Genomic DNA, 19,853 nt, shown 5'->3' on the forward strand with positions numbered 1-19,853 from the left:
TAGTGAATGGGTGCACATGTGGCACACATAAATGCCCTAAGGGCATGTATGTCTGGTACATGGCACTGTTAAAAATTGCAAAAAATTGCTTTTTTAACGGTTTTCGATATTTACCACCAACTTGTAGTTGGTGGTAAATAATGAATTCTGAAATGAGAAAAGCACTCATTTGAGTGCTCCCTACATTAAGGATTCGGTAATTTACCGAATCGGTATTTTAAGAATTCGATAATTTACTGATTCCTTAAATTACCGGTTCGGTAAATTACTGATTCAGTAAATTACCGAATCCTTCAGTTTGGCCTCCTACATCTGAAAAGCCTAATACCTGTCGGTAATGGCCGAAATTCGGTAATTTCGGCCGTTACCGACCGGTATTAGGCTGCCTACATCTGGCCCTTAGTCATTTACAATGCCAATAGCTCAAAATCTCGCAATTGCGAGACCTAGTGCATTTAAAAAGCGTGTTTTTTTGTTTTGCTTTGGGAGGGGGGGGAAGAGCTTCCCCAACCTCCCAAACCATGGTTAGGGTTTTCATTGTAATGACAATCGCGCGCGCTGTTGTCATTACAATGAAAATGAAACTGAAACAGTTTCAGTTTCACAGTTTCGGTGCTTCTTGGGCTATCTCAGCCCCCCAAGCACCGAAAAACATGGTATAGTTGGAAAGAGGAGAATCTCCCCTTTCCAATGGTGCCCTTTCCAATGGTGCCCTTTCCATGTGGATCCCTGCTTGGGGATCGCCCCAGGATGGCGACCCCCAAGCTGGGTTCCACCCACAAGCCACCAGGGAGGGGGGAGTGGCCCCTTGGGCAAGGGCCTTTGCTCCTCCCATCAAATTTTGCCAGACAGCCCTTCTGCCCCCCTGGGTGGGTGGGGGGGGGGCAGAAAGCACCCTAGTCGCCCCCACCCTACTCCCCAGAAAAGGCATCAGAATTTCTGCCCGCCCACCCCCCAGAAGGCAGATGGGGCAATAGCCCCTGATCTGCCCCCGGGGTATGGGGGGGGGGGGGGGGCAGAAAGCCCACTAGGCCCCAGGGATTTTTAGGGTCTGCGCAGGAAGAGCCCTTTTGTATGGGGTTTGAAAGCTGACCACACGCTTGTGCGTGTGATCAGGCTTTCGCATGTTTAAAAAAAAAAAAAAAAAGTCACGCGATTGGCTAAAGGAGGGCGCATGTCCCGCCTCTGTAACGCCCATTCCCGACGGTGGTAGCACGCGCAATAGCGCGCGTTCGCCGCGCTCCCTAGCCCCACTCCTCTGTGGTGCACGCGCACCACTGGTTTTATTCTTAACACTGCCTTCTTTTCTTTACACTCTGTTTCTTTCCTCCATGGACCACGTTTTCTCACCCCTCATGTGGCTATGTCATGCTCCCCTAATAATTCATCAGAGAGGCCTGTTTATTTCGCCCCTGACCCGGATCTGGTACAGTCTGGGTCGAGGTGCCTGTAGCTAGGCTGACACTACGCAGACAGGTACTCACAATCACACTCACAGCTTTAAGTAATGATTCCCGCTGATGTTCCTAGTTGTGGATGTGAGGACGGCGCAGGGGTGAGTTGAATGGTGCAAGTCTCAAGCAGGCTTGACAAAACTTCGACCTTTGACCCCGTTAGTGCTCAGACACGAGCAGCCAGTGGAAGAGACTGGAAAGGACCGGACTCCACATTTCTTTTGGATAGTAATTCCAACTGCCTACCTTGCTGTACATTCGTCTTTAAACCGCATCTCGTCCAGACCAGTGCGTGTTAAAATGCACAATTACAGAAATAGCTTCTTGAAAGAGAAACCCACACGTCACTTAAAAAAAGTATCTTTGCATTAAGTCCAATTCTATTCACAATAATCATACAAAAATCCACACCGAAGGCTGCCCTTGAGCTTGCACTACCCTTTGTAGCGCAGTCTTTAGGACCAAATCAATGCCAACTCAACCGGACAAATATTACTGAGCCAGTGTGTGATAGACATCCGAGACCCGCCTATGGTGTTCGTATGTTACCCCCTTCACTGCTAAACCGCACAGACCTCACCGGGCGTCATATAGTGATAGTCTAAAGTTCACCGGAATGCAGCACTGGTCGACATTGTCACTTGCAAAGTGTGACCTGGGCTTAGGGCTCTGACAGACGGTTGTTAATACGTGGGTACAAGGGGCACAGTAGGACCCCAGCGAGCAGTAGTACCTTGCTGCTTCTGATGGGGGCAGTGAGAAGGGTGAGCGTTCTCGGGGGGCCGGTGGACAAGGGGAGGCTTGGCGTGAACTAGAGTGCGAGCCTGGACAGCAGGAAGCTGCCGGGGCTGGAACATGGATGGTGCACGTGCAGGCCGTAGCACTACCTGAGAACCAATCAGTAACTCAGACCCACTCGGGGCACGGCTAATGAGTTTTCAAGCTTTTAGTCACGCTCTGATCTCTCAAGTAAAGAGTTGCTGCTACAGGCAAAAGGCTGCTGCACGCATCCGTCGTCCTCCTCCACCTGTGAAAACTGTGAATGAACAAGAAACGGAATAAGAGATACTTTTACTGAGTAACCGCAGACGTGTAACCGCAGATGTTAAAGCACACTGAACTGTTTGGAACATGTATGTCTTGGGGATGACCATGCCTTGTCCCGATTTATATGCCAGGAATTTTAGATGCTAGAGAACTCCATCAGCAGGGGGCGTTTGTACTGAGATGGGAAAGGGGAAAAGGACGGGAACAAATTATGACAAGGGTAGGTGGGTGGAAGGACGTAGGTTGAGGGAATATGATTTCTGTAGGGCAGGGAAGGAGGACATTAGTGTGAAAAGTAATCCTACCTTTCATTAGTGCAGCGGCACTAGTGTCATAGGTTGTTGGGTGGCGGGGGGGCAGTGCAACCAGAGGGTCCATGTTCCTTTCTTTCATCAGGTCTTATGGCACCCCTGCTGCACTACTGAATGTGTGACGTGGGTTAACTGGGATCTCAACAGTGTCTACATGTGATGTGGGAAAGAAAGGGGGCCTCTGAATTTTTATGTGCTGGATTAATTATTTCAGGAAAGGCTCTGTTGACATTTCTACATCAAAATTGATGTTAACCCGTTAAGTGCTGCGCACGTTCAGCGGACGTCGCGTGCACTACCTCGGTAGTGCTGCGCACGTCCGCTGAACGTCGCGGCCCCGCCCGCGCAATAGAATGTTCTGCACCAGCGCGGAAGGTTCAACGCAGCGGAGGGGTTAATGACATTTCCCCTACATGCTTCACTAGAATGAAATCGACCTTTTGATTGATGGTTACCTTGAGTAAAATGAGAATTCAGGATAGTGTTATGGCATTGTGGATGTGTTGTTGTATTCTAAGTTATCATCGCAGAACTAGCGCCGGCCGTCTCTCTTCTATGCCTAATTCAGAATCCTGAATGGAATGGAGTCCACCAAATATTTTTTTTTACATATGTAACTGCTGTTGTTTATCTGCGCCTTTCAATGCAATAGGTCTCGCATTGGCGCAACTTTAAGCTATTGTTATTGTAAATGACAATGCCTTTTATTTATCTTTTGAAAACAAAAATAAAAGGCATTGGTATTTGCAATGTCAATAGCTCAAACTTGCGTAAATGCGAGACCTATTGCATTGCAAATGCTTGTTTTTTTATGTGTAGGTAGGGATGGGGGCTGCCCAGAATGGGCATGCCAATGCCCCCACCCCCCAAAACAATGCCACAGTCTTTCTGCCCCCACCCCCCAGGATGCAGATGGGGGCAGTAGCCCCTTATCTGCCCGGGGGGGGGGGGGGGGGGGGCAGAAAGCCCACTAGGCACCAGGGATTTATTGGATTTATTTATACGCAGGGGTGGGGGCTGCCCAGAATTATGGGTCCTAGCGCAGCTGGATCCCAAGGAAACCTATCAATTTTTAGGTCTCGCGCCTAGCGTTGCACTGCGTAGCAGTGCTTCGCTCAGCGCGAGAAATTTTGTAAACAAAAAAAGGGGTTTTCAGAGCCACTTTTCACAGTAAAATGCTCGTGCGTGTCCTTTTTTGTTTACTGTTACTTCATTGGCCTTGGCGTTTTTTCCATAATGAAAGACTTAAATCTATTGGCTTTTTCCGCGAGCATTGCTCCTCCCATGGCCTATTGGTGTCTATTACGCGCATGAAGCTCGTAACCGACACCAATAGGCCCTAGGAGGAGCAACAGAGCTACGGGCATGGTAAGAGAAATGACACGCCTTGCTGTAGCGCGCGCGCGCGTGTGTGTTTACCAATTACGGGCTTCGAAATGACACACCTTGCTGTAGCGCGCACGCGTGTGTCTTTATCGATACAGAGAAGTACAATGGTAGGAGTGAGATACAAGCTGGAAGAATGCGCATGTTTACCAATTACTTTATTTATTTATGCATTTTTATGTACTACGGACTTTACCGAGGCGTCAGAGCACTTCACACTAGGAACAGAACTGATACATGAGGAGAACATAACACGTGAACATATTACAAAAGCAGACGTTAACTTACATAAGGTTAAAGTGATAGTTGTGAGTAAACAAAATACATGAGAGCAATGACACGCCTTGCTGCAGCGCACGCGTGTGTTTCGCAATTACGGGCTTTTAAAAAAAAAAAATTGTTGAACGGCGTGCTTTAAGGAACAGTAATAGAAATGACACGCCTTGTTGTAGTGCGCACGTGTGTGTCTTTATCGATACAGAGAAGTACAATGGTAGGAGTGAGATACAAGCTGGAAGAATGCGCATGTTTACCAATTACTTTATTTATTTATTTATGCATTTTTATGTACTACGGACTTTACCCCGAGGCGTCAGAGCGCTTCACACTAGGAACAGAACTGATACATGAGGAGAACATAACACATGAACATATTCCAAAAGCAGACGTTAACTTACATAAGGTAAAAGTGATAGTTGTGAGTAAACAAAATACATGAGAGCAATGACACGCCTTGCTGTAGCGCGCGCGTGTGTTACGCAATTACGGGGTTTATTATTATTTTTTTTGTTGAACGGCGTGCTTTAAGGAACAGTAATAGAAATCAGACGCCTTGCTGTAGCGTGCACACGTGTGTCTTTATCGATACAGAGAAGTATGTCGGAGGGGATGATTTATTAGGGGCAGAAGGGGCCAGGGGGACTCAGTGCAGCAGCTTTCAGAAGCCGCGCTGGCGAGACCGTGAGTGAGAACTAAGGGGAATAGGGCGGCTTAAATTGCACCGGGGCTGTCCTGGACCTCTTGCTCTAAAACAGGAAAAAACATACATATGAGCTTTTGGAGACTGAAGCTTGGAGTTGTACAATTTATTTGAAGACACAGCTTCTAGAAATAATCAGTGATAGCATACAAATCATATAGTACTTGGTCCTGTACCCAGCATTCTCTTGAAAGTCACATGGACCAGTTTGAAATTACAAAGTACAGATTACAGCAGCTATGAGAGAGAGAAACTATACTTTAAGAACACTGGTGAGGCATGAGGCATATTGTATAGAAGAGGTTAAGCACATATTATTGGGCACACTCACCACTACCTGTAAGATGTCCTGAAAGTATTAGTTCAAAGACTTTAAATGCAGTGTGGATAAAACAAAGTCAGAGAAAACATAACATTTCAAATAATGGAATACAACTTTAAATGCAACAAGGAAAAAGCATTTCATTACAGCAGAATATACAATAGAGTAGACTCTAAGTACATGAAACCTAAGTACATAAAACAAGGGCTATCTCGAGTAACCCCTGGGAAAAACTCTTGTCCGCCACCCATGTGCTGACGGGAGTAGTTCAACGATAATCGGGCGGACCACCCTTTTATACTTGTTCAGGGGTGAGGGGCCTATGGTCACGCTATATTACGTCACCTCGAACCACATATCCTTCTATCGCCTCTCACGCCCCTGCCTGGTGACTTTCCCATCATTCGTGTAGAAGTGACTACCTTCTCGTAATTGTGTGGCACGTATGCTAGCCTAGACTGAGTTCCTGCCATTCTGACTGGAAGTTTGTCATCAATCAGAAATGTGTTATTATTGCTTTGAAGGGTTCTATTCATGTGTCAGTCAGGCAGTCTGCGATAATATTTCGCTACACTTATCCTCAGTTTATCGGATATCTTGCTTGACGTAGCTGTGGTGGGAACTTCCCTTATTCTATTCATGGCTTAGGTGGGGGACGTGGGGCATGTTGCAAGATTTATAGAGGAACTTGACTTCTACAGTGTGTGCGAAATATACAATGAGGTGGGGCCTGGCAGGGGTGCTGAGCTTTGCAGACAAGAGCAGCTGGATGAATCTTGGGTCAGACCTGCTTTCTGCTTCTGCTTAAGCTAAGAGAAAATGGCAGTGCTCAGGGCAATGTAACTGAGGCCTGCAACTTCTAAACAGCAGCGCCTACACAGGGGTTATGTTGTGCAGGTGACAGGTGTGTCCTTGGATAGCTGTGCAGCTAAAAATTCTTACTCCAACAAGTACAATGGTAGGAGTGAGATACAAGCTGGGAGAATGCGCATGTTTACCAATTACTTTATTTATTTATGCATTTTTGGTTATGTTCTCTCTTCTGTGTGTATGTGCTGACATGTAATAGGTTAGCCATTGTTAAAATGAACGGATACGTTCGCACCCCCTTTAAATCCAAACAAAGCAGCCTTTCACAAGGAAAGTTTGCGCTACTCGAAAGCTTGTCTGTGGGGATGTGATGTAATTACACGGAGAACTGCTTACTGTCACTTGTGGTTAGTGGTAGACTACTAGAACAACTTTGACCCTGAATATTCAGTCTATTGCAATACCACAGTAATAAGAGACGTGCAAAACAATGATTTGTTTTGGACATACCGTCGAATTAACGGTGACTATATAAAGTTATTCTCCTAATTATAGAACCATTGATGCACGTTGTGTCGCATTTATGTGATTATTCCCTTCAGTATACATTGGTCACCTGCCTAGCAATATATCAAAAATACAATGGAAAAAAATACGATTGTGATAAACACAGTTGGCGTGCAGTGTATATAAACTACTAATAACTATGCAGATCTATTTATACCTATTTATCCATTTATATTTAGGTCCAGACTGTAGTCCATATGTAGTGCAAGCTTGCACTGTCTAGTATTGACAATGAGCAAAGAAAGGCTAAATGCAGTGTTGGCGCAGTCTTAAAAAGAAATCACACTCTACATGATAGGGATGACCTAAGCAACATTTTTATGAAAAAAAGGAGCTTGGCAAATGCATGAATTGTAAGGAGAATTGGGTATTTATGAACAATACCATTTTGGTGCCCCCGTAATTAATCAAAGTGGGAAGAAATGCGGTTAAAAATAGAAGACCATGTGTATTGTGTGTAAGCTTCTCTGCCTCATGGAAGGCCATTGAAAGGCCATCTCCCACAAATGGCGTTTGATTTTGAATTGCTGACAACTTAGACATGGGCGTGTATGTCACAACATGGATCCACTGAACCCGTAGACAAACATTGTTTTAGCTATTGGACCATCTCCATGGAGAACAGCTCTGTCCTGTCACCCGTGCATACCTTTATTTTGTGTGGTTTGTGCTTTTGCACTATTTAGTTCACAATACAGGTCAACCATGCTTACCTATTTTCTGTAGAAAATCAAAATTACATCTTTTATTTCTGACTGGTGTATTTCAAAATTTTGCATTCCCTCACTGCCAGGTTGGAAATTGCACCATTATAGTTTTTAAAAAAAAGTTAAAGATGGAGGCCTAATGTGTCTATATTTCTTTTTCACTTTACTTTTGCTTGAAACCTCACTCAGTGCATCTCCTTTTCTGAGGGTGAGAAATGGTACCTGTACTGTAAACTGCTTCTGTACAGAGGCCTTGCTGTTTTCATTCTTTTCTGATATACAATTTATTTTGTTGCTTGTGTTCTGCTGTGCAGCTCTTTTTCGGCTGGTATATGACATAAGCCCCTATGCAAGAGCTGCTGACTTGAGTCCCTGTGGTTGACTATTCAGGGCCCTTCAAAACTACCCAGGTTTCTCTACTTCATTCCTTTGCCTAATTTATGCAGCACTCTAAGATTAAAAGGGTATTGTTTTGACTTATACTGGGTGATCCCTTGTGTCTGGACAAAGGTATGTCTCTGACGAGCTCTGATACGGGGGGAAAACACATGTCACGTGCTGCTCTTATACATTCCAGGTTGTCTCTTTGGTGTTTTACTAATCCAAAGCTGTAATACTGTGTTTAGAAGGGTGGATGGTTATTGTAATTTTTCAGTCTGGCGTGGATGGCAATAGCCAATCTTGAGCTCTTAATACTTTGGTTCAAAAATGGCAAAAGGCTTTGTTGCTTTTCTAGCTTACTATGAATGGTACTTTGCTATAATCCTATGCTTAAAAACTCTGCTATAAAAACATTCATCTGAGATGAACATATTTAGACTGACTGTTGTTGTAGACTGTGCCATATAAAGGAGCCGCACCCCACCTAAACAAGCATTGACATAGCCAATAGGTCTCGCCTTTGGGACCTTATAAGTGTTTGGATATCCAGCACAATATCCTTGGTGCAACATCAACTGTTGCATGGCTAAACACTTATAAGGTCCCAAATGTGAGACCTATTGGCTATGCCAATGCTAGTTTAAAATTAGACACCATGGGGAATCCAGGGTGTGGTGACTTGTGTGGCTCTCACTCCATTCTGTTACCCAAAATTCCTTACAAACCTCAAACTTTGTAAAAAAAACAACACATTTTCTTGACATTTCTGTGATGGAAAGTTCTGTAATCCGTGCAGATCCATAAGCTTTAACCCACCCCGCATTCCGCAAAGCCTTCCGATAAAAATGATAACTCACTTGTGTGGGTAGGTCAAGTGCCCGCGACAGGAAACGGCAACGTGGACACACCTCATTTTTAGAGAGAAAACTGAACCTTTTTTTGCAAAGTGCCTAGCTGTAGATTTTGAACCATATCTCTGCGGCATCTAGGGAAACCTAGCAAACCTATACATTTTTAAAAAGTAGTCACCCAGGGGAATCCAGTATGGAGTGACTTGTCTGGCTCTCACCAGATTCTGTTACCCAGAATCCCTTGCAAACCTCAAACTTTGTAAAAGAAAAAAAAAACATTTTCCTCATTGTTTCTTTGGTGGAAAGTTCTGGAATCTGCATGGATCCCCAAAATTCCACCCACCCAGCATAGCCCAAAGTCTTCTGAGAAAATTGGTACCACACTTGAGTGGGTAGGCCTAGTGCACATAAAAGGAAACGGCCCAAAACGCACCGTGGTCACACCACATTTTCACAGTGAAAACGGAACCTTTTTTTGTCTAGTGCCTAGCTGTAGATTTTGAACGCTAGCTCTGCCGGCACCTAGGGAAACCTAGTAAACCTATTCATTTTTGAAAACTAGACACCCAGGGGAATCCAGGATGGGATGACTTGCCTGGCTCGCACCAGGATCTGTTACCCAGAATCCCTTGCAAACCTCAAACTTTGGTAATAAAAAATAAAATAAAAAATCCCCTCATTTCTGTGGTGATAAGTCTGGAATCTGTGTGGATCCACAAAATTCCAACCAACCCGCAGTCCCCAAGTCTTCTGAGAAAAATGGTACCTCACTTGTGTGGGTAGGCATAGTGGCTGCAACAAGAAATGGCCAAATCGTACTGTGGAGACTTCAAACTTACCTATCCTAAAACTACCTACTATCACTGAATTCCCCAAGGTCTAGTTTTCAAAAATGTTTAGGTTTGCTAGGTTTCCCTAGGTGCCGGCAGAGCTAGGGCTCAAAATCTACAGCTAGACACTTTGCAAAAAAAGGGTCCGAATTTCACTCTGACAATGTGTTGCGTCTGTGTTGAGTTTTGGGCCATTTCCTGTCGCGGACACTAGGCCTACCCACACAAGTAAGGTACCATTTTTAGCGAGAGACTTAAGGGAACACAGAATTGTGGAGCAACTGTTATTACCTATTGACTTTCAATGCATTTCTGACTTCCAAATGTAAGACTTTGTAAAAAAGAAGTCACTTTGAAAAATGTCCTATAATTCAGTGCCTCTTATATGATCTTCATTTCAGTCACAACAGTTCTGGAATTTCTTGAAAGGGCTCTATCCTGTCTACAATGGTTTAGTGCCCATACAGTTGGGAATCGGTGAATTCAGCTGTAAATATGGTTCTTGATCCTATACCTATTCCTCATCATCATTATTCAGAGCTGCACCCGTGACTATGCAGAGTCTTAACACTTGAATAGATGGCATCCGAAGTGTTTCTGATCTCATGATACTGTTTATGTTGAATGAATTCGCCCTTTGACTCTAGAAATAATGTAAGAAGAAAGTTAGCCACAGGGTAAACATTCTGGAATTATGAATCCAGATTTGACTTTTTCAAAGCATGTATTGCAGAGTTTAAAATGAGTGGGAGTTCATGTAGAAAATATTCAAATTTTGAACTAATACTAATCCACATTTATAAAGCGCGAACAATCACCCGTAAGGGTCTCTAGGCGCTAGGGGCCGCCGGGAAGATTAAGCAAGCTATTGCCCAGAGTCACATGGTGCTGGGCTAACCTGCCACCAGAGCCGGGGATCGACACGTGATCCCCAGATTCCAGCGTCAATCACCCTGGCCGCGGCGCCACACCTCTCCCCTTCTGATCCTGTATCATCTACCAATGGGCCAACACATTAAATTATAATCTAGATGTTTATTGTGGCATCTAATGCAAATCATTGAATGGATAGGACCTAGTGAACATGTTGCTCTTGCTCTCTCTTTATACCAAGCTGGCATTCAGAATTCTGAACCTATATGTGATTCTCCCTACTCTAGTTCTCAGTGATACAAGCAGTAATGTGACAGCTCTGTGGCACAAATCACTCCAGTCCCATTCTAGTGGCTGAGCTCACGACTTGTCTTTCTGTGCCTAAAATGCTTAAAATTATTTAACAAAATGCAAAATGTAATGCACTCATAAATATCTGAAATTAATTTAAAGGTATAATTTATGTGTTAAATCCTCATGGGATGTACCTGATTATTCTGCCAGCCCTCTCTCAATGCCCTATTTAAGTGCAGTGCTTCCTGACAGTGTTTGAGTTATATAATTGTTAATACATCTAGTAGAAGACCCTAATGTAGATGTTATTTCTACCACCAATATAAAGCCTCTTCTTTTGATTATGTCTGGCCTTTGAGGCTGCTTTAGCTGTCTTGCCAGATGGTTGTTTTTCCTAAAAAAAAATACTTCATATACATACATTATTTTTTTTTGTATTAATTTTAAATACCAGCTATTTATTTTGCCTGCCCTTCGGGTGCCCAATTAGATAGCAATTTAATCCCCTATCTGTTGCAAAGTTTATTTTATAAAGTATTTCTGTGACATTGTAACATTGTAGCTTCCTTTAATTCAAGTGTTTGGTTAGATGGTGATAAATGCTCTATATCTTTTCAAAAATAATAATAATTTGCATGGCACAACTGAAAGACTTGATGCGCCAAAACATCTCTAGTAAATGAGCCACATCAATGAACTTTTTTTAATGAAAATGTTGCATCACAACCGCATATATGCTTTTGTCCTTTCGCCCAGTGTATTGCTTGTCCTTCTCCTTCCTACCGTAGCCTTTTATTCATGGTTTATTATCTACCCATAACATGGTTCTTGCCATCCGGTAGCCATGATTTGTGTACCATCTCTCCAGTCCCCCTCATAAAATATTTTAAATACAATTTTTCTCAAGCACATCCCCAAACTTTGTATTACGCTGCAGTAGCTTGACTGCCTTGGAGATGTAGCTCGCCTTGTTACCATATGCTTCCATAGAGTATGACTCTCCTTATTAAAACTTCTGAACGGTTTTGCATGCAGGTATTGAGAATAGTTGGAGGTGGGCAATACCACTGTCATGCTGTTTGGATTGAACTACTCATGTCCTGAAAGTTGGGCTAATGCTCTGACTTGCACAATGGCCACATCCCTACATCTCTTATCACTTACCTTTCTGCTGGCAAGATGTAGGCTTGCTTGAATCATAAGATGCTAGTTTCAAGAGTAGACTAGAGGCTTTTAATCTTACACTTTTGGCTGTTGCCAAACCTACTTTACCACCTTCCGCACCAGAGTCTGTCCCTTCCTTTTTGCACTTAATCCATCTCTTGCCTTTGCTAGGTAGTAGAGTGTGGAATAAGGAAAGAATAATTTGACTGAGGAGAGTTTTATTAGATACTTGCAGCCTGCCACTTCTGTGTAATTTTGGGTACATTCGGCTGGAGAAGAATGATATGTTAATTCATAGATGTCCCCATCTACCAGTAGAATTGATGGTGATTTCACCCGGGCTAGACATCAAAACTTGAACAGTTGACAGGCATGTGAGTGTTCATCTACTTTTTGGTAGTGCAAATAGATTTCAAACACACTTGCTTTGTTCAGTCTAACATTGATTAATGTAGCTGCTTTGTGGAGCTTAAACTACTTTGTCTTCCATGTGTCCTGTGATATCCTCATGCTTGTAATCCAACATGTTTAGAAGTATGTCCTTTTTTCAGTCTTGTTTAATTTTATGAGCGTGAGCTTGATATAACATCTCATAACAAGTAAAAATTTAAATTTTTATTTATAGGGAAGAGCTGGACATAGATCTGACGGACATTTACTACAAAATTCGCTGTGTGTTGATGCCTATGCCATCGCTTGGGTTTAACAGACAAGTGGTGAGAGACAATCCTGACTTTTGGGGTCCGTTGGCAATCGTCCTTCTCTTCTCAATGATCTCCCTATATGGGCAATTCAGGGTAAGTCTAGTTTCAGGTCAGTAACCTGGTTTTAGCTGTTTCACAAACAAACATTTGGATTTTTTGTTTTCTAAATCATATTCCCAAAAATTGTACAAAACTGAAGTTTGGAAAATGTTACAAATGTATATTTCAAAAGACAATACATTTGAAATTATACATGAACACAACACTGATAATCTTGCTGAAAAGGTTGTATATAACATTGAAAAGCCTTTTAAGTAACAGCAACTTCTGTTACACATTGGTTTTTAGGTCTCGGCCTGCGTAGGCTGCGCTTGCGCAGTCTCACCGGCGAGATCTTATGTTTCTTAGTGTGGGGGCTTGAACCCGCCCGCCCCTCTTCTCCATTGGCTGGCTTCTTAAACGGAGGCCAGCCATTGGAGAAGAGGGGCATCTGTCCGTTTAAGCCCCGTCTTTTTGGGATTTGGGGCGTGTTTTTTCATGTTCTTTCTCTCTTCTTCCCATTGGCTGGAATTTTACATTCCAGCCAATGGGAAGACTAGAGAAAGAAAAACACGCTCCCCAGTCTGAAAATCGCGGGGCGTTTTGGAGAGCCATTTCTGCTTGACCTCGGATTCGGAGGGAGTGTACACCTCATCTGCCCCGTTTTCACCGCCGCAGCCAGGTAAAGCCAAGATCACTACCCCTGTTTTAGCAGCCCGCACGCTAATTGTATGCAAAAGACAGCCGGCATGTTTCAAGATGGCCGATATATATTTCAGACACTAAATCCGGGCCGGGCTGCGCACCTCGGCCCGTGAGAAGCAGCGAGGCTGGTGCTGGGCGTTCGTACCAACTTGCCTTTTGTCACACAAGGGACCTCTTCTCTTCCATCGCTGGCTTCATCGCTGGGATCCGGAGACTCGGGTTGTTTTTAAATTAATTAGCTCTGCTGTCGTATTTTGCAGTAGATTTTGTGCAGAGATAGAGTGCAGATCCAACAGCGCGGACCCTCCACCGAACAGACAGACAGACGGCTTTCTGAGGCTTTCTGTCATGCAGCCACCGCGGGCGGCAATGCAGAAACTGCTAGCATCACCCCCCTCCCACCATCTGCTCTTTCACGGGGCCGCCGCGGGCGGCAGAAGCAGTGACCGCCATGGGCGGCACAAGGGCTAGCTAAGCCACTGCTAGCCCACATTCCTTAGTTGAACAACAGGCCTGCAAGAGAAAAATGGCCTCCAAAATGCTGCGCATCCACCGCCGCCGAGTACAGAGCCACGCAGCGCGACGCTTTCAAGGGGCATCTCTTTATCCCTTGGTCCGAAGTAAGGTAACACAGAGCTATCCTAAGACCCTTGGGGGCCCTGCTAAGATGCATTTGGGGCCCGCTGTGCAGAGCACAGCTGCAGTTTATATCAATTTCCAGATAAGTGATGTCTTCGCAATGCCAAGCCATATTTCATTGCTGGGCAAGTACGCCGCTCACGGGCCCTATGGGGCCGCCCCCAACTACCGCGCCTTCCTGCCTTACACCACCGAGCTGGCGCTCTTCTCCCAGTACGAACTGAAGGACAGCCCCGGCGTCCACCCGGCCACCTTCGCCGCCTGGTTACTACCCGTACGGCCTGTTCCAGTACGGAGACCCGGGCCGGCCCAAGAACGCCACCCGGGAGAGCACGAGCACGCTGAAGACCTGGCTGAACGAGCACCGGAAGAACCCCTACCCCACCAGGGGCGAGAAGATCATGCTGGCCATGCCGCTGAGTCCCACCAGCCTGCTCCGTTCCCGCCGAGCCATGGGCACCCCCTGCCCACTCCACCACGGCGCGCTCTTGGAAGTGAATGAAGTTGCGGTCCCAGTTTTCGCCCGAGCCGAGAGGAAGACCCGGTTTCCTGAACACGCCTCAACTCCGAGTGACGCCAGAAGAAAGTCCTGTTTCTTTTGTTTCAAATCAGCAGGCAAAAAGCCCCGGGAGCACCACCTTCTCTCTCCCCGCTTGTGTCTCCAGCTAGGCACCATTTTAACTCAGGCTGAGGACACAAGGTGAGGACCGTCTGGATAAAAAGCGTAAAAGGATAAGGGTGTTTACGGGAAACTGGGTAATATAGAAGGTCTGTGGAGGTTGACTCCTTGGGGCTTGTCTTGCCTTTGTTCCCTGCTTGTCAGCGTTTTTTCTTGCCTCTGTTCCCTGCTTGTGCGCGATTTTCTTGCCTCTGTTCCCTGCTTGTGCTCGATTTTCTTGCCTCTGTTCCCTGTTTCTTGCCTCTGTTCCCTGCTTGTCAGCGTTTTTTCTTGCTTCTGTTCCCTGGTTGTCAGCGTTTTTTCTTGCCTCTGTTCCCTGCTTGTCAGCGTTTTATTTGCCTCTGTTCCCTGCTTGTCAGCGTTTTTTCTTGCCTCTGTTCTCTGCTTGTCAGCGTTTTTTCTTGCCTCTGTTCTCTGGGGCGTTACTGGACAGAGATGGGCGTGTGGCTGACCTAGACTGAGGGATGTCTGTGTGTGTGGCTCTGTGTGTGTGTGTTGGGCTCTGTGTGTGTGTTGGGCTCTGTGTGTGTGTTGGGCTCTGTGTGTGTGTTGGGCTCTGTGTGTGTGTTGGGCTCTGTCTGTCTGTCTGTGTGTGTGGCTCTGTCTGTGTGTGTGGCTCTGTCTGTGTGTGTGGCTCTGTCTGTGTGTGTGTGGCTCTGTCTGTGTGTGTGGCTCTGTGTGTGTGTGGCTCTGTGTGGGTAGCTTTTTTGTAGGTGGCTCTATGTGTGGGTGGCTCTGTCTGTGTGAGGGTGGCTCTGAGTGTGTGAAGGTGGCTCTGTGTGGGTGGCTCTGTGTGTGTGTGGGTGGCTCTATGTGAATGATTGTGTGGGTGGCTCTGTGTGGGTGGCTCTTTGTGGGTGTGGGGGTGGCTCTGTGTGTGGGTGCAAATGCAATAGGTCTCGCATTTGCGAGAGATTAAGCTATTGGCAGTGTAAATGACAATGCCATTTATTTATATGTTTTAAAAACAAAAACATAAATAAAAATAATGTCATGAGCAATGCCAATAGCTCTAACTTTAACAATGCCGAGACCATTGCATTGTAAAAGCTTGTTTAGGCATATGAACTAAAAGCCAAAATACTTTTCTGCCTACCACTGTCATGAGCATTACAACCACTAATTGTTTTTTTGATTCGTAGAGGAAAAATATTCTCTGTATTGTGTATATTAAAGTACAACAAACTATATTTTCTGACAAAGATAATAGAGGCGCACATTATGCTACTCTTTCTTATTAATATTCTGCATACAGTAAAAAAAATTGGAACAAGAGTTGTCTTAAAGGCAGAATTTGTTAATTTTCATGTCCCTGTGCAGAACCAGTCTTTATCAACTGCTTCATGCTCAAATTCCACCTCATTCTTTGTGCCAAATGATATCGCCCCACATTTAGATATTATTGCTTCTGAACTGTTTACAAAGTATTTTGGAAAGAACGTGTTCTGTCAACAGGATAAAAGATAACATCTTTAGTAACGCAATGCATAATCTGTCCTGTGATATGAAAATTATACCACAATTAATGTTGACTTTACCAACACCAACCGATTGGATAAAACATGCCTTAGTCTAAATAATATTGAGACCTTATTTTACATTAGTATGGAAAGATATTATTCTAGGTCAGTGTTCCTATTAAGCTTGTTTTCAGTTTATCAAGTAGAGACCTTCATGGTAATAATTTTTTAGTCCTGTTTCATGACCGATTCATTAAGCTTTTTTTTCTTTCTTGAAACACTTTTCTGTCACTGCCCCATCACAGGATGGCTATTTGATGCATGCCTGTTATATTGTCAACCTGATCAACCACTTGTTAGTGTGTTAGACGGTGCAGGATATGAGCCGTATCAAGCCACAGATTCTCTCCGCCCAAGAATTGTGACCATGTACCCTGCTCGGATTCAGTCTTGCCAGAATGGCTAACAGTCTTGCTAGCCTGGTAGCTCCAAGGTTGATTACAAAAAACACTCTTTAAGGGATGAACTTCCAGGCCATATAATTGACAGCCCTACTCTGAAAACACTCTTGCAGGGAATAAGGCACAACAATTTGGTGAGCTTCTTTAAAAAAAGCTTTGAAACATAGATCATTAATGTCCATCCAAGGAACAAATGAAATTCCTTTTTGATATCTCTGAGATGGATGGCTAGTCTTTGACAGCACCACTCTTCATTTCTCATAGCAGCAACACACAAGTGAATGGAACCCACACAGGCTTACATGTGAAAGAGATTGCACATCTTTATGTATTATCTGTCAAATATGGTCTTGCCCACCTGAGTCATTTCCGAAAAGAAATATAGGATGTGCACTAAGGATGATACAGTGAGATGCAGTTCACATTCCAGAAACCAGACACACTAGTAGAACCATGCCAGCCTATTCGGTCTGCTTCTACCTATTGGTACAAAATCACAACATTCTTAGAAAGGCCAGAAGTCCCCAAGCAAGACTTTAAATGCTCCCAGATGTCACAGATAGCACCTCATCTGCAGCAGAGGATCAGGTCAACTCACAGAATCTGTGATTGTTTGTACTGACTGGGAAAGAGGGATTGGAAATTCTACAGAATGTTTCCATAGATTAGGGAGCCATGATCAGAAGAATTTTACACAGAATACACCTTTGCATGTTTGCATGACCCAACTCCCTGAGGATTAATACATTGGTCAACACTGACCTCATCCTTGGAGAAAAGTTTCCCAACTTACTAGCTCTGAATCCGAATAAATGAGGAACCTGACCTTTCAGCTTGGATATAAGGACATCCCAAAGTATCTGTCAAAGCTCTGAAAACATTCATGGGCAGCATTCAATACATGCGTTCCACTAGGTGTTAGGAGTGCTAGTGACCAACACATCAGTAGATCTTCAATATATAGCTTAGTAGGTAGAAGTTGCAGAAATTGTTTGAGTTCTGCCAGGATCCAGCATTAGGTACGTCAGCTTGATTGCCATATATAACCACTGCCAAGATATTGTCTGGCCGTAGAGCTACTGCTAAGCTTTATGAAAAGGTGAGTCACCCAGTCTACGAAGCGGTCCAGTCTCTAGTAAAGTCGCTCCATTGTCTCTGGGACTGTCCGGCGCAGTTGTCCACAAATTCTCAAAGGGCCCCATAAAACAGTTTAAAAATAAAGACCATGCAGCCCTCCCCCCACACGCAAACACACACACACACAAAAAGGAAATTATTTCATCCTAACAAGACAAGCATATCATCAAGATTTAAGACCAGACACCTTTGGCATGCGTTAGAGGATACCTTCGTAATGCATTTGTTGAAAAAGTGTTTATGAAAGTGTCAAGTTCGTAGATTAATGAAAATATTTGGTGGCGGATACCTACCCCCACTGTGACTACAAGAAATCTCCTCTGAGTTTTCCACTGTATGAATGAATCGGAAACTGGCAACACTCAAACATTTTAAGATGCCTAGCAGCTACTTGGATGGGTGTGTAGGTATCGGCACAATCACAAGCTATAAGCTGCATGGGAAACAGGCAGAAGATGTTTGGTAGCTCTCCGCTCTGTGTATGGAAAGATAATGCTCCTAAGAATCTGCCACCAGAGTTCCGCCTCCAACTGCATGTCAAATTATTTGCGAACACATAAACGGGTTACATAAAACACCGAATATGGGGTGCACATGCCTTATTCAAACGCAAAGTTCAATTGGGCATAAAATCATGGCACAGCAGTGCAGTGCTTTGGCGAATGATAACATGGGATTTAGTTTGAGTGTGCAGCAAAGAAAGAGACACGTTTGATGTGGGAGTAGCTTGGAGGCCTGATGGAGCAGTTACTTGGCCTTTTTTAGTGACTTATGTTATGGTTGATAGATTTGTCAGTTTTGATGGAGTTTGTTGTGTTTTTTGGTTTTGAAAAGGGTTTCTCTGCTGCTGAGAATCAAAAAGAATAGATTCACATAAAAGTTCTTTACCTCGAATTAACATACCTTGATTTAATTTATGCATTCGCTAAACACAGGAGATAGCACAGTGTGTACCTTGGTAGTACATCTCCGTGTGTGCTTTGACAGTACACTGCTTTAGACATTTTTGTTGTTGCCACAGTTCCCTTTAGGGAAAAAATATTTGGCATAGCAGTCTAACTTTGCACTACATTTCAAGCTTGATTGGAAGGATATGAGAGGATGAATTGCCTCAGCCTCCCATCCCATATAACCACTTGCTTGTTACAATTTTCAAATTGTTGTTAAAGGATATTTTAAAGATTTGCTGCCTAAAGCATGCTCCAAAAAGTCTAAATCATTAGCCTCTTGTCTGAATCTTCGTCATTTTTCATTTACCGTGGTTAGAGTATCTCTGGATAGTGTACAATTTACGAATGCCTACCCATTTGGCTTACTTTATCAACAATATTCTTTGCAACTTATCAAAGTGAATTCACATATTTGTGACTATTGGGGAGTTAAAGGGAAAGACACAATATGCCATAGGCGAATCTTGGTTTAAGGCAAACACATTTGTGAAGACATAAAATATTAAGCACATTATCCCAGGCATCCAATAGGATTATCAACTACAGCATGAGATCTTAAGTTACCTATCACCCTTCTTCTCAACCGCAGTAATGGATCAACCATTTATGAACCATGATGAATTGTCCTCTGCAAGAGAAAAATAACATCAGGCACAATTGTTCTCATCTTTTGAGACTTTTATGTATACTTTCTGGTTTATGCCTAGGTAGGTTTACAGATCTTCTGGTTCAAAAAGAATTTTGTGACTTGACTTTGTTTAGAGATCTTCACAGTAGAAGGGTCACTGAACAGGCATTTGTATTCTAAGTCTCCTAGGCATAGATGCATCAAGCCAAAAACCGCTCGCAAAGGGGCAGATTCTCAGAATCTGCCCCTTTGCGACCGGTATTTTTGCATTTGGGATGCATCATCCCAAAATTGCGATTACTTGCATTTAAGGAATCTCAAATTGAGATTCCTTAAATGCAATGCATTAAAGTTAAAAAAATAGCGATTTCGCTAATAGGGGTCGCAAATTACCATGAAGTTGAAATTCATGGTAATTTGCAAAAACTTTGAAAAATGCACTAAAATGCATTTTTCAAAGTTCCATTTTACACCC

General features: G+C 43.8%; 1 protein-coding gene across 1 annotated transcript in view; it reads left to right on the plus strand.

Moving 5' to 3' along the window:
- Positions 1-19,853, plus strand: part of YIPF4 (Yip1 domain family member 4) — a 157,033-nt gene that overhangs the window by 43,510 nt on the left and 93,670 nt on the right. The window contains exon 4 of the mRNA XM_086926840.1: positions 12,602-12,773. Coding sequence (XP_086782966.1) covers positions 12,602-12,773 — 172 coding nt within the window. The remainder of the gene's footprint in view (positions 1-12,601; positions 12,774-19,853) is intronic.

The sequence above is a fragment of the Lissotriton vulgaris genome, chromosome 6 (genome assembly GCF_964263255.1).
Source record: "Lissotriton vulgaris chromosome 6, aLisVul1.2, whole genome shotgun sequence".
Taxonomy (NCBI): domain Eukaryota; kingdom Metazoa; phylum Chordata; class Amphibia; order Caudata; family Salamandridae; genus Lissotriton; species Lissotriton vulgaris.